This window comes from Podarcis raffonei, chromosome 11, assembly GCF_027172205.1.
Source record: "Podarcis raffonei isolate rPodRaf1 chromosome 11, rPodRaf1.pri, whole genome shotgun sequence".
Classification (NCBI taxonomy): domain Eukaryota; kingdom Metazoa; phylum Chordata; class Lepidosauria; order Squamata; family Lacertidae; genus Podarcis; species Podarcis raffonei.
The window spans coordinates 53,355,489-53,371,102 of record NC_070612.1 but is presented as its reverse complement, the minus strand read 5'-3'; the positions used below and the strand labels follow the sequence as shown (position 1 = coordinate 53,371,102).

At 46.1% G+C, this 15,614-nt stretch overlaps 1 protein-coding gene across 3 annotated transcripts in view; it reads right to left on the bottom strand.

The window, feature by feature from the left end:
- Positions 1-15,614, bottom strand: part of SEMA4D (semaphorin 4D) — a 136,766-nt gene continuing 121,152 nt past the window's right edge. For 2 of the 3 annotated variants that reach the window (XM_053409094.1, XM_053409095.1), the window contains 3 exons: positions 2,454-2,657; positions 1,369-1,466; positions 1-269 (listed from right to left, as the gene is read on the bottom strand). In XM_053409094.1, coding sequence (XP_053265069.1) covers positions 240-269; positions 1,369-1,466; positions 2,454-2,657 — 332 coding nt within the window. In that variant the 3' untranslated portion in view covers positions 1-239. Of the gene's footprint in view, positions 270-1,368; positions 1,467-2,453; positions 2,658-6,754; positions 6,783-15,614 lie in introns of those variants that run through there. The other variant, XM_053409097.1, reaches the window with a different exon arrangement.

Sequence of the window (15,614 nt, the reverse complement as noted above, 5' to 3'; positions counted from 1 at the left end):
TCAGGGCTGTGGAGTTTATAAACAACACATTACCAAACCTCATATATTCATTCTTTTCCTTTTGATGGTGGAGATAGATGAGTCTAATAGCAACACACTTATATAGTTCAAGTCAGTCGCAAAACAACAGATAGGAAGCAGTGTTCTTCAAAGCAGTGAAGAGACTGTTGTGCTGCCAAATGTCAAAGGGCTCTTCCATCGTAAGCTGTTTCCAGTTCTCAGCCACCACTTCCTGCTTCTCATACTGCGCCTTTCCTATTGCAGCTTTCCTGAATAAGAATGAATCAGGATAGAGAAAAAGCATTTTAATTCTCCCGTGCCACTAGTCTACATCAAACATCGTTTTCCATGAACTTTAGTAGTTAAATTACGAATCTCATCTTCCACTGATAATCAAGAGCCACACTATCGATTGTATAATCAGGACTTTGCACATTCTCCATAATTTGCGCTGCACTGTGATACCTTATTCAGCCTCATCCCTGTGTTTTCCAGTGAATTTCAGCCCAGCATAACTGACGAAAACTGACAGCAGTTCTGTTAATTCTGCTCAGAAAAGAGAGGAGTGGTGGGAAGAACAACTGAAGATTCGTATCTCACTGCTGTGTGCAAAGCAGAGTTTGGCAATAAAGCACAGCTTAGGAAATCTAAAATTTCTTTTAAAAGGAAGCCCATGAGAAAGTACAGGTCCTCAGTAAACTTTTCTGGGAAAGGTCTATCTTCCATAAAGCAGGGAAATTTGGACTGCCTGCAGGCTTCAGTGCGTCCCGTCTCCTAAGCCTGGGGTATGGGGCCTTCCTGTTCAAGCACGGAGCGAGGCTCTAGCTGTGTTCTGAACTATGCAATTTGTGAGAAGTAACAGTATGCCTTGAGGGGGCTGTTGCAGATGCCAGCTTCCTTTCTTGGGACTGCCTTGGTGTGTGTGTGATGCTTTTGGTCAAGAACGCCAGAGACATGTAAGATAAGGCAGGAAGACTATTGGGGAGCATTGCTTTAGCAGCTGTATGTGTCACTCTGATGGGTCTCGCATCTCAGCATGGCTGTATAAGCAACACTCCCATCATCTTTGATGTGTAATGAACATATGACTCTAGCTATCAGAATCAGATGTTGCGATAAGAGGAAAGGGGGAGGTTGGTCTGCCAGGCTGCAACAAACCAGTACCAAGAGATACGCTGGGTTTGATAGTTGCTGCGATCTCCAAACCATTGTGGGGTGCATGTGCATACATATTAACACTTTATAGTCAGAGTGTAAAAATGCCAAGGGTCTCTTTTCTCTTGGCCAGGTAACAGACCTCAAATGCAAAGCGCCAAATTTCTCCAAACTGGGGAGCAGAATGTGGGTACGTGTTTGCCTGTTTCATACCCAAGTTTTTTTCCAGCTCTCCATCCTTCTGTCATGCTCGCTGACGACGCTTCTCCAGTTAGCAAATTCCTTTGACCAGGTATCCTGGTAGCTGCTGCCTGCAAACAGTAAGCAATTAAATGACAAAGCTGGCACCTGTTAAGTAAGAATTCAAGCACTGGTTTCTTTAAAAACATCATTTCAAAGTGCCATAACTGGGACTTCCCTCCTAAACATTTGACCCTTTCCAATACTTAGCATACCCGAGTAGCAATCGTGAAAACCAAAACATTAGTTCAGCACGGCAACATTTCAGGGAACGCACACACAGGCACACAGCCCGCCCCTGCAAATGGCAGTCAGCTCTTGTGCAGTTTACAAAACCTAAGAAGATGAATATGAGTTTCAGATATAGAACGGATTGTGTGGTACTAAGAGCACATATGCGCGGACCAGTGTTTGCTTCTATTAAACTGCCCGGCATCAGGATTCCAGCTTTTCCCACAGTTCACGACCTCTGCGGCCTTCTGTTGTGACCACAACCAATGACTTGTGGCAAAATGAGTCTGTGTTTTTAAGTGCCACTAACTTGTATTTCGGGACGCGGGTGGCACTGTGGGTTAAACCACAGAGCCTAGGACTTGCCGATCAGAAGGTCGGCGGTTCGAATCCCCGCGACGGGGTGAGCTTCCGTTGCTCGGTCCCTGCTCCTGCCAACCTAGCAGTTCAAAAGCACGTCAAAGTGCAAGTAGATAAATAGGTACCACTCCAGTGGGAAGGTAAACGGCGTTTCCGTGCGCTGCTCTGGTTCGCCAGAAGCGGCTTAGTCATGCTGGCCACATGACCTGGAAGCTGTACACCGGCTCCCTTGGCCAATAAAGCGAGATGAGCACCCCAACCCCAGAGTCGGCCACGACTGGACCTAATGGTCAGGGGTCCCTTTACCTTTACCTTTACCCTGTATCTCACAAAAGGGAGTAAATCAAAATAAAGAGGGATTCTTGCGCCTCTCTGGGTTTACGCCGCCTTTGTAGGTGACACCAAATCTGAAGTTCTGCCTGCTTAAATTTCCCAAAACACGTCACTCCTCGACGTTGCACCATTACCTTCAACAGTGATGTAGGATGTGGAGGTTTTGGTTCCAGCTTTGGAGATCACACGGCAGCAGTATTCCGAATCTTGCACTACAGCATCTTTCACCCAGCTTAGAAGATGCCATCTTCCATCAGCCAGAGCCTGGGTCTGCTGGCTCACACACGCTTCCATTTTCTGTCCATTTTTTTCCCAAACAAAGTATGCATCTCTGGGCCCTGTGGAAAGTTGCAGTTGGCTAATTATTACGACAGATGGTTTACCAAGTCCCTTTAAAGCAGGCATTGGGAACTGCAGGTGACGAGGCCTCACCTGGACTTCTCGTTTGCTCCATGAGGCCATTTTCTCCCACCAATCATTCACCTGATGTCACATGATATACAACTACTACTAATTAAATTTATATACCTCCCTATACCCAGGGGTCTCAGGGTGGTTCACAGAATAAAATCAATATATAAAACAGCAAAATATGTAATAAAAATAGAAACAACAACCCAATAGCCCCCCCAAAAAACACATTTTAAAAGGGCATAGGATGTCAACCAAAGGCCTGGTTAAAAAGGAAGGTTTCCTGGGAAGAGTGTTCCGCAGATGGGGAGCCACTACAGAGTAGGCCCTTTTTCGTGTTGCCACCCTCCGGACCTCTCATGGAGGAGGCAAACAAAGGAGGGCCTCAGAAGATGATCTCAGGGTCCGGATAGGTTCATATGGAAAGAGGCAGTCCTTGAAGTATTGTAGACCTGGGCCAGCTCAGACATTGTAGGTCAAAACCAGCACTTTGAATTGGGCCCGGAAACTAACTGGCAGCCAGTGCAGTCAGACCAGGATCGGTGTAATATGCTCAAACCGTCTTGCTCCAGTGAGCAACCTGGCAGCTGAATTCTGCGCTGGCTGAAGTTTCCAAACTGTCTTCAGAGGCAGCCCATTGCAGTAATCTGACCATGAGGTCACCAGAGCATAGTCAACAGTAGTTAGGCTATCCCTGTCCAGATAGGGGTGTAGCTGGGCCACCAGCCAAAGCTCATGGAAAGCACTCCGGGCTAATAATAATAATTACTTTATTATTTGTGCCCCACCCATCTGACTGGGTTGTTCCAGCCACTCTGGGCGGCTTCCAGCACATACAAAAACATAATAAAACATTGAACATTAAAAACTTCCCAATACAGGACTGCCTCCAGATGTTTTCTAAAAGTTGTATAGTTCTTTATCTATACATCTGATGGCAGGCGCCACCACCAAGAAGGCCCTCTGCCTGGTTCCCTGTAACCTCACTTCTTAGAGTGAGGGAACCACCAGAAGGCTCTTTGCGCTGGACCTCAGTGTCTGGGCTAAATGATGGGGGTGGAGACGCTCCTTCAGGTATATATAGGCGCAAAGGAACAATGCTGACCCTTTGAGCACACTCCTGTTCATTCTTGCATGGATAGCTTGTGTTCACTGTCCTTTTCAAATGTGGAAACAGCTGTGGAACTTTTCCAACTCTCCCTTGGAAATGGAAATGGAAGCGTTTTGCACTTTAGCAAAACCACCCTTTTTTGAACCTGGAAACTCGTCTCTTTCTTCCTTTATAATGAGATGCAACACTTCTCCCTTCAAAGCACAGGTCTCTTTTCATGCACTCCTCTTTCATGTGATGCCTTTGGTCCAGCTTGTAAACATACTATCACGTTGCTGTGGCTAGCTATCCTTTTATTGGAGCCCTTTAATTGAGACCATGGCAAGGCCCAATCCGCAGGATGAGAGCTGCCATGCTTGTGTCAATGAAGCACACTGCACAGATACATAGCAGAATGCCCTGACAACTTGGGAGTCACATGACTGCGTGTGATTCAAGTGTTGTCCGCCAACACCATCTGTGGCATTTGCAAGAGACTATGGAGAGAACTTCTCAGATCACACGACATGGAGCAGCAAAGTATACAGAAGTGCTTTGAACACATAGGCCAAAGTACTCTGCAAACTCCTGCCTAATTTCCCGTTTATAGCAGTAGGTGGAACAGGAGGCTATTGGGGAGATGTGTGTTCATACAAGCAGAGGGTTAATACAATCTGCAGATTGGGGTGGGGGAAAGGGGGAAGAATATGAAGGAGCTGCTGGACCAAATCCACCGCTCTGCAATTCTAAAGACACTATTATCTCAATATTATTTCCAAAACGTCAGTCCTCTTGGAAGCCGGTCAAAACATATAATTCACACAACTCATTTCCCAAGCAGGCTACCCAAAAGAAACAATCTGTTCCGATACAGCCTGCAGATAACTTCAGCAACCTATAATCTTTTTGGTGGCTTCCCAATCGTGGACAGGCAATCTGGGGGGTGAAAGAATAAGTGCTAGCTGTGCTGCTTTGCTCCTTTTCCTGTGATCGTCTCAGGAAGCAGGACTTCCTCGAGCACAAACTATAGATGTGTATTCATTTATTTTATGCAAAATGAAAATCTCGGTAGCAAGTCCTTTGCTGAATCCTCTTGGTTGCACTTTGTGGAAGGAGATGAATCTTTCTTGGGGCTGTGCATGTACAAAGAATCCAATTCACAGCATCCCATAAAAACCTACCCTTTCTGTTTGTAGGAATGGAATGCTACAAAACATCTTTATCTTCCTGACACCTTCATCTGTTTTCTTTCTTTCTGATGGGCAAGGGAGCGCTTCAGTGAACAGATATCATTTGCTCCCTCTCCCTGCAGCCATTCCCCATTCATTCCAAGGGAAGAGGCAATTCAGCATGGCTCCTTCACGGGCATGAATGGGGTGGCAGAGATCCAAAAGCACCGCTGAGTGCAAGCACCATCTCTCAACCTTTCTGAAGAAATCAAAGATCTCTGAAATACACATATTTTTTCCCGTATCAGTGGGCTAAAAAGCAACTTCAAGTACATTGCCATTTTATGAAAGTGTTGTTCTACTTTAAAACATAAGAGTGGCACTTGTGGATGTACGAAAGGTGCAACTAATTAAGCATCTTGTTCCACAAAGAGGCCAGTAATAATAATAAATGCCAACCACATGGCTCTAGGAAACTGACATGGAAGGCAGGAAGGAAATAGCCCTCTCTTGCTGCTACTCCCCAGCCCATTTCAGTTCCTTGTATGCTTGCTCTATAGTGTATCACAAAATGCTATTTGTATTTATTTTTTAAGTGGGTGCAATATGAAATGTGATGGGGGGATATCAGCATCCGAAGCCGCTTCTGTACTTTTAGCAGGTGCTTACTCTGACCTAAAGATACACAAAGTCGGTAAGATATATATATATATATAGAGAGAGAGAGAGAGAGAGAGAGAGAGCGAGCGAGCGAGCTGTGGGCAGTTTCAGTGTAACAACACTGCATCTGAAGCAAAGAATTAACAACATCTCAGGCCGAATGCTTGAAGCAGGGTTTTGAGCTCTGAGGCCAACTCTAAGGCAAGTTTCTGCTCTATAACCAACCCTTAGCATTTGTTTTTATCCTCTCTTCCATTTTACTTCTTAACTCCTTTTAGTGTTTTGTTTTGTTGTTTTAATTTATTGTTTTATCTCATTGTTTTATTGTTCTAACTCCCCTAAACTGTGAGGCTGCATGAAGCTGGGCTGGGCTGAGCACTTTGCTAGGCAGCGCCAAACGCAAAGTCAAGCCAAAGTTTACAAGCTACTAGTTATAAATTAAGGAAGAGAAACATCTTGATTATCAGAACTGTTGACGAACGAGCCCAGGGGGCAGCTGCAGAGAGTCTCCAAAACGCTCCCTTCTGCTGGATGGCCCTGACGCCGGACTCAGAAATTCAAGGCCACCACATTTGGAGATAATTGATTTCTGCAAACGGCCGACGAATAATCATAATTATTATGGTACTTATTAGAAAGAACTGCAAAGATCTGGGAATCATGCCAGATTCGTTAATCAGCTCCCCAGAACCCCAAAGGAGACAGAGCAAAATCACACATTATTTTTTTCAAAAGGAGAAGAGTGAGAGGGAACTGAATGAGTAAATTCTAGATGAGGCCATTCCTCTGCCCTCCACTGTTCTGGATTGGTCAACTCATCTTAAAGGTCTCTGACAAGATTCCGAAAATATTAACTACCCAACAAGCCTGGCTCAAGAACTGGCCATAGCTGAGAGATCCTCTAAGGCAAATATAACTGATATAACGACCCAGAGGCCACCTTCTGAGCTAACAACATCCCATACAACGCTATTAGGAGGAGTCACTTCCACCACAGTTATGACCTCAGTAATTGTAATCCACAATTAAACCAGCAGCCCCAGTTTGGATCGCAAGGGTCTCTACAGTCTGTCAAGGAAACAATCAAAACATTTTGAATACTTACGTTCCACTTTATCTCCTCCTCCTGGATGCTTGAAGGATCAAAGAAGTCAAAAGTTATCGGGTGAGTCAATCAAAAGGCACACAAAATAATTACGGTAGTACATTGGGATCGATAAGAAGGTATTTAGAAGAACATATGCAGTTAGCATTTTATTTTTTGAAAGTACAGGAATGCACAAAAGGGAAGAAATAACCTATCTGGAACTTGGAGACTTTGTAAGTGTGTTTTCCAGAGTTTTGCAGGACACGCACCTTCTCTATGAAAAAGGCCGGCCTATAGCTATTTCCACATAGAATCAGTATCTGACCCAGGAGACATCTGCCTCAGTGTAAAATTATATGCAGCTCTGGTGAAAAACAAAGAATTCAAGTGAGTTCAGCCACTTGGTGAGCCGCTACTAAGAACTTTCTATCAGGGTTCTAAGTCCATCTTCCACAATATTGTCTACACCGATTGATGGTGGCTCTCTGGGATTTCGGACACGTTGCCTCTCTCTGCCCAAGGACTGAACTTGGGAGATTTTGCATGCAAAGAAGATGCTCTACCACGAAACGACAACCCTTCCCCAGGCATAGCCCCCATAAGGAACCCCCACAGGGATGCAATTTGGATTTTCAAATCTATGCACAAGATTAAATCCCACTGGTCACAATGGGACATACCGCTGAGTAGATTTGTATAGGATTATGTTACATTTCTTCCATTCGCTCAAGGCTCTTAATGCAATTATATTTTGCAAGTACACAGCTCCCTACTTATCAGATTTATCATCCCGTTTGCTATTATTCACACAGCGCCATCAACGTAATTGGCATTTCACAAAGCCTCCTAAGCGGGGGAAAGGGGTAGCCGACATGGTTCACTCCCTGCCTCCCTTGGTTGAACACTACTTGAGGGTCTGTGCTGTTAAGGTACGTTGGGGAAAGGTTCCTGCTCCCTAGGGGTAAACCTAGAGATGCAGGTGGCCCTGTGGCCTAAACCACTGAGCCTCTTGGGCTTGCCGATTAGAAGGTTGGAGGTTGGAATCTGCACAACAAGGTGAGCTATTGCTCTGTCCCAGATTCTGCCAACTTAGCAGTTCTAAAGCACACCAGTGCAAGTAGATAAATAGGTACCGCTGTGGCAGAAAGCTAAACGGCATTTCCATGAGCTCTGGTTTCCGTCACGGTGTCCCATTGTGCCAGAAGCTACTGTTAGATCCATCATGAGAGGTCCGCCAGCTTCTAATCACAGATACCAGTAGCCTTCCAAAAAGCAAACTTGCCTTATTATCGCTCCCTAGCTCCCTAGGATTGCCTCCTTCCATTCTCCAGTTTGCCTCCTGCAAGTGGCAGAAACCTGGGCAGCGCTGAATGTCACATCCATTGCCAGGTGTCTCCTGCTGGAAACAGAAAAGGGCTTTCCCCTTGGCCTGCCTTTACTCAGCTGCCAAGGGCTTTTGTGACATCACAAGAAACCCACAGCCAATGGCAACAGCTGAGGAGGCATCATCTTCATTGCTTTGAGCCTCACAATGGCAAGAGGACCTATCAGTGATTGTGTGCTTGTTTATTCAGGAAGCGGGTGGAGCTCTGGTCTAAACCACTGAGCCTCTTGGGCTTCCCAATCAGAAGGTTGGCGGTTCGAATCAGTGTGACGGGGTGAGCTGGCTTTGCTCTGTCCCAGCTCCTGCCAACCTAGCAGTTTGAAAGTACGCCGCTGCAAGTAGATAGATACTGCTGTGGCAGGAAGGTAAATGGTGTTTCCGTGCGCTCTGGTTTCCGTCACGGTGTCCCATTGTGCCAAAAGCAGTTTAGTCTTGCTGGCCACATGACCTGGAAAACTGTCTGCAGACAAATGCTGGCTCCCTCGGCCTGAAAGTGAGATAAGCGCCGCAACCCCATAGTCGCCTTGGACTTGGGAGCACACCTTGCTGCCATTACAGGACAGACGTTCCTTTCTCTGCAAGAGTAACAACCCTGGGAAATCAGACTTCTAAAGCACATGTGGAGCCTACAAAAGTGTGTTCACCCTCCAAACACTGGAGGGGTCAGGTAAGAGCACTCCTCTCCTCTCTCTCCTCTACTTGATGCTAATTGTGTGGTGAAAGCAGAACAAAAAAACAGCCTCTCTGTGGCAGACGCTCTCTGTTGGGCCTGTGATGTTTGCAAGTATTCGCCAGGTGACTCACCGATCCCTGTACACAGTTCCAGGCACATCTGGTATTGCTTAGTTTCATCTTGTAACGTGATGCAGGTGAGCAGTTTAGGATGCTCCAGGCCAGGTCAGAATACCAGTTCCAGGAAAAGATGTCTTTAGTGGCATCTCTGTTGTACCTATTTTCTCCCTCCACCCCACATCACCCCCTTTAAAGGAACACTATTAAAACCAGCCCCATTGTTGCAGGGCATGACACTTTCTCTAGCTGAAGCTCTGGCAATATGGCTGGGGGAGGGGAAAGAGACTCGGGCTACTCTGCATGAAAGGAGACTTGTGTACAGTCGTTCCAGATCTGTTCTGGAAGTCCGTTCAACTTCCAAAACGTTCGGAAACCAAAGCACGGCTTCTAATTGGCTAAAGGAAGTTCAAGAAGCCAACTGGAAGCCGCATAAACCCCATTGGACGTTCGGCTTCCAAAAATAGTTCGCAAACTGGAACAGTCACTTCTGGGTTTGCGGTTTCGGGAGCCAAAACGTTCTGGAACTAAGCTGTTCGAAAACCAAGGTACGACTGTACTTATGGCTACTGCCACAAGTCCTTTGTGTGCCACAGCTCACCAACTAGATAAGAGACCTGCCAAGTAGATTCTCTCCCCCAGACCCATTCGCCGCCTTCATGCGACTGCAAAACATTCCTTTGGAGGTGCTGAGGAAAGCACACGCTTGCAAGCTAACCTACATGGTGAACCAGTGGACATTAATTTCTTGGGAGTCGCCACCAAAGCCCAGTAACCTCTGCCACTGCACAGCACAAAGCTGTCCTTAGAAGACAGAACCAATTCACACAGCCAAGTTCCCTCCCAGGTGGTGAATTTCCTCCCACCTGGTGCTCCTAGGCTGACTTGGATTTTGGAAGCCTCAGAAATGTGTATCGTGAAGATTCATGGAGAACCTTGAATTCCATGTGGATCCAAGTCTAGGGAGACCGAAAAATAAATTAATAAATGACTGCTTTTTTGGGGGAACTGGTTAAACCTGTGTATTGTTCCAGGAATCTGTGAAGACTTGCGGAATACTGAATGCTTGAAGATTATCTACTTCCTGCTACTATTGGGCAATAGTCAATATCAGTTGTACCCACAGCAGACCTGTTGAAAACAATGCCCTTAAATCCATTAATTTCAGAGGGTCTACTCTGAGTTTAACTAACAGGGTATTTATTATGATGATTCACATTAAAAGCTTCCTTGGGTTAGTAATAACACTGGACTGAGCAGATGTGCAGATGAATGAGCCTTCTGCTGTAAAACTCATGTTTCCAGAAAGTAACCCCCCTTGCCAAAACAAACCCAGTGTAGGTAGTATCAAATCACCTAAGAAAAGCTTTGCAAGTCAGAATAAACTGAGAGGCGGCCAACGCCATCCTTCAAATTAATTTACTGCCTGTCCTATTTCTGGAGCTAATCTTAGATGAGGTCTCCCTGAAGGTCGCTGAAAATGAGATTATCAAGGATGGAAATCAAGTAGAGAGATGTGAGTAGCTACGAAGTACGACTGCCAGGTAAGCTGCCAGGAAGAATAAAGAGCTTAGAGAATTGCTGTTGGGCTGCGGAAATCTTCAGTTGGGTACCAATTCAGTGACATTAGCTGTGATCACCATTCTGGTGGCACACAAAGGAGCACAGAGGCCAGACCAATGGTCCACAGAGCTCAGCGTTGTCTAAAATGACCGTCAGCGGCTATCCAAGGTTTCTCCTGGTCCTACCTGGAGATTGAATGTGGGGTCTTCTGTAAGGGCCAGCCCCCAGAGCTATAGCCCCTCCACACGTCAAAACAGAAGACATTTGGACCAACCTAATAAAAATGTGTCAGGTTCCACTGGTGCTTATCACAGTCCATCAGGGGAAATAACTGAACCAAGACTACCTTATCACCAATTCCTAATAAAGTTGTAAACAGCAAGAGATTCTAATCACTACTATCTGTCCGTCTGTCGATGCATCATATATTTTGTTTTCTGTCACAAAGGAAATCTGCTAGATGGAGGCTCCTGAAGCATGAAAAGTGTGTATGTGACCACAGTACAATTTAATCTTGGAAACGAATGCAACATCTGGCACAATTTCCCCATGTTGAGCTTTGCTGCGAGCTCAACGCGTAAGAATTTGCAACGCTGTAACTTTGAAGATCCTCTCATGCAAAACAAGCATTTGCTATGGCTTCTTGTCGCCCGGGTAGGAGGGAGAACTGGCAAGCCATGGCAGATCCCCTAAGTGGTGGGCAGGAAGTGTTTTCCCTGTGATCCTGCAAAGGCGCGCCCATATCCAGCTGATGTTTGGGATAATTCATGCAACTGGCTACAAGCTGTTGTTCAGAAACCCAGGGAAAGAACTGGAAGGAAGAAATCAGGACCCACGTTTTTTGAAGAGAGACTGCAATACAGAGGGAAACGTTTTAAACTCTCGTTCAGCAAACTCTGTGACTCCGTGGGGAAGAGATGCACAAGCAAACATCATAATGAACTGGCACAGGAGGCTCTGTGCCTGGCTGTGGCTTGAGATAACTGAGGAACATTAAGGGGCTTCTGCCGTGTCAGCTCCTGCCAAATACAGCATGAGGGGTAGATGGCCTGTGGTCTGCGCTGGATTTCTAATGAGAGATTCTTGGACTCGAGCTTCCCTGGCTGCCCACCTCCAGATGTGCGATGACAGTCTCGGATTGCCAAGCGGGGAGGGAAACACTTTGCACAGCAGATGCTTGCTGGCCCTCTCGTTTATTGCGCAGGAAATAATGAATGAGCCCAGGCATTAAAAATAGGCCCTGGCCTTGGTCTGTGTGGAATCAGGCACCGGACGAGATTGTATCTCTTTGAGGTAGAACATGGCCAGTATTTCCAGTACAGTGGTACCTCGGGTTACATACGCTTCAGGTTACAGACTCTGCTAACCCAGAAACAGTACCTCAGGTTAAGAACTTTGCTTCAGGATGAGAACAGAAATCGTGCTCTGGCGGCGCGGTGGCAGCAGGAGGCCCCATTAGCTCAAGTGGTGCTTCATGTTAAGAACAGTTTCAGGTTAAGAACGGCCCTCCGGAACGAATTAAGTACTTAACCTGAGGTACCACTGTACTAACTTGTTCTTTTTTTGCTGTTGCAGTTCTTCTTCTGCTGCCACCCTCCTGATAAACAGCAAGCAGGTCCTTTCTCAGAGTGAGGAACTGTGGGTATCGTATCTCAGAGACTGCCTTGTGAATGCCGTCGTGAGCTGCCACGGTGGAGAAATGTGCTCTCTTCCAGATCCTGCGCTCAGAATTCCTCACTCTGTGGAAGGGCCACCTCGGTCCCTCCTCATTGAGGTGGGGCGTGTGTGTGTGGCAGAGACCCTTGCCTTGCTGGGTAGCTGAAGGCACCAGAAAAAGGTGGAACTGGGGGCGAACAATGAGGCGAGCAAAGGGGTCAAACTTGCTGCCCACGGCCAAAGACAACGGTATCGTTCTGTGTACCCAGGCTCCCTTGTGCCCTTGGCAAAGAGCTGTATTGGAACCTCCAAAGTCGGGAGAGACCATGTTTCCTTTTGTGCTCCACCAGTGACTTCCTTTGCAGCCATTGGGGTTGGGTCTGCTCTGCCCCTCCTCCCCATCTCCTTCGCCAGTCCATCCGTCTTGTCTGCTCTCTCCCTCTGCTGGCTGCTTTCCCTTCTGCCTCCATCCTCCCTCCCTTTTCCCTCTTCCTGCTACTCTTGCCCTTTCTTCCCTCCACCCACACTTCTAATAGTACCACTGGCCCACTGGGGAGGGGGCCCCACAAGGCTGCTGTGATGGCCGACACCAGCGACTGGATTCCTTCACCAAGGCACCCAGAGGAGACTATGTTCCTTGCCCAGCCTCCCACAGCGGCAGAGTGGCCTGGGGAGCTTGTGGACGGGCTCCTGGCCACTCTTAAGATTTTTTCACCCTTGGCAGGGGCCAACCTACCCGGCCCCTAGGTATGCCCTTGAATCTGCATTCCGATTGGGCCAGTCCTGGCCACCTTGTTCCAAATGGTTATTCTATGTCAGAAGGTTCCTTCTCTCCAGGAAGTCTATATTTAGAGAAAGAGAAAGAACCAGATAGCATGGAACTGGAGGTATGTAAGGCACACACCAGACCCCCAGAGCCTTGATTTTTACAAGAAATGCCACAAGTCCACTATTTTGTCCATCTCACATTCCCAAGAGCAAGAGTTGCAAAATCAGATTCTTACACCAGTTGAATGAATCCAGAATTCACAATCCTAGACAGGGACTGAAATGACGACTCCACACAAAGAAGCAAGAGAAAAAATGATCAGAGAAGTGGATTTAGGGGCTAAATTCTCTTTTGAGGCATCTGCCTTACGAGCTGAAACTGATAATTAAAACAGTACAGAAGAGCTTTCCTGAAAACCAGGCAAAGTCAAGAAGTGACTAGTGTGAAGTCTAGGTCACTTGTACCTGCTGAAAAGTAGTTTTGTTTTAAGGTGCATTTCACAGGATGAGAAAAGCTTATGGCTACATTTCTGCAAGCAAGAAGACGGCCACATCAGCAAGTTTCAGACTATGCAGAAGTTCCATTTTAATCTCTGCCTCTTGCTATCCTTTTCGGAATTTTGGCTGAGAATCCTAGCTGATACTGTGTTTTCTGAGTAACACCCTATCTTAAAAGAAACAAAATGAAAAAGTAACCTGATTTTGCACAGTGAGCTACTTTGTTCAATTGCTTGTTATTCTGCAAAAAGTAAAGGAGGAATCAGATCTCTCTCGACGATAAGCTGCTTTGTGAATGTTATAAACCACAAGCAAGCCGGGAAGAGTTGCCACAGCCTCGTTCAGGAATGTGAAACTCCACAGATAAATCAGGATAAGAAAACACAAGACTTGAGAAGCAAAGAACTCCGCTGGATCAGATGAAACGTCCACCCACAGCCAGCTGCTGCTTCTGGAAGTGTGGAGAGATGGAGGCTACAAGCTTCTTTCATTTCTTCCCCAACAACTGATATTTAAGGGCGTGCTGTACCCTTAGAGGATGCCACTGCTTATTTCCTTCCACTGTGAAGACTCTTTATAACTCTTCCCTTTTGTTTCCAGTTCTTTGATCAATTACTGACTTATAACAGGCGTCTGACGTCTTGTCCAAGGTCTGCCAGGCTTACTCAGGAGCCTCTAGTGAGGGACTTTATCAAAAGCTTGTTTGAAGTCTGTGGATATGGTATCTACTGAATTACCTGCATCTACACATGCTTGGAGGGACAAGGGTGGCGCTGTGGGTTAAACTACAGAGCCTAGGACTTGCCAATCAGAAGGTCGGCGGTTCGAATCCCCGCGACAGGGTGAGCTCCCGTTGTTCGGTCCCTGCTCCTGCCAACCTAGCAGTTCGAAAGAGCATCAAAGTGCAAGTAGATAAATAGGTACCACTCCAGCGGGAAGGTAAACGGTGTTTCCGTGCACTGCTCTGGTTCGCCAGAAGCGGCTTAGTCATGCTGGCCAGATGAGCGCCACAACCCCAGAGTCGGCCACGACTGGACCTAATGATCAGGGGTCCCTTTACCTTTACACATGCTTGATGCTCTCATAGAAATCCAATGGCTGAAGAGGCAGAACTTCCTCATGCAGAAGTTACTCCAGTTCTTTTTCAGAAGTCTGCTGTCCCAACTCTTCATCCTGACTTACCCCCAAGAACCTAAAAAAGTAGTCTTAAATTGCATACCTTCCAATTTTTGGCAGAGACTGATTTTACTGTCAAATGAATTATTATTAGAATCTAGTTCTCCAAGGACTCTTTACTATCTGGGTTCAGAGATTAGTTTTTTAGCCAGTCCACTGGACCAGGTTTTGGGGGTCCCTCAGACAAGTCTATGCAGCCTTTCTCCCTTCAGTTTGCCATTGCTAATGTCTGCTCACTCGCCCAGACAACTAGCTGGCAGACAAGGCATAGTGAGGAAAATGAGTGTCTGTCACAGATGCTTCCCAATCAACACACTTTGATTTTATTTTTGCTTTCTTACACTTTTACCCATCTTGTTGTTTTTTACGCTGACGTTAATTCTCAATGCAAATCATTTTGGAAAGAAAGGCAGGATGCAAACACTTCAAATAAAGTAAAATAAAAACCTTAGTTGTTTTTATGCATGGGTTTATAAATAAAATGTGTATTATGCTCTTGGACCCCAAGGTTCAAGAACAGTTGGACTTGCTGACATCTTGTTGTATGTTAAGAGCAAGAACGCTGCAACAGCTGGTGGCAGAAAACGTGCCTGTTTAGATTTATCTAATCCTTCATTAAACAAATTCACTTAAAATGTAGTTTTGAACAGAATCTGAACAAGTTTATAGAGGAAATCAGAATTTAAGAGCAGGTTTAGATGTTGCATTTCTCAATTCACGTCGGCAATGCAGGCTGTCAGCCTGTGCTTGTGTTTATGCCTGCATTGTGCCTACACGAAGGAAGCCCTGCTCCTCTTCTCTGGCTTCTGTAGTCACAGCAGCTGGAGAAAGCACTAAGAAAAGTCTGAAATTGTCGTAGTATCTTAACACGTCCTTGGCATACTTCTGAAATTGTGCTGCTTCAGAGCAAGACTGGATGTGTATCCTAAGCTACATTTTGCAATTCTTAAAGTTGTGAAATCCAGCTGATGAAGCAAGGGTTTTTGTTCTTCTAAACAAGACCTTGTAGAAATAATTAACTAGATCTCTGGGAAGACAGGGGAG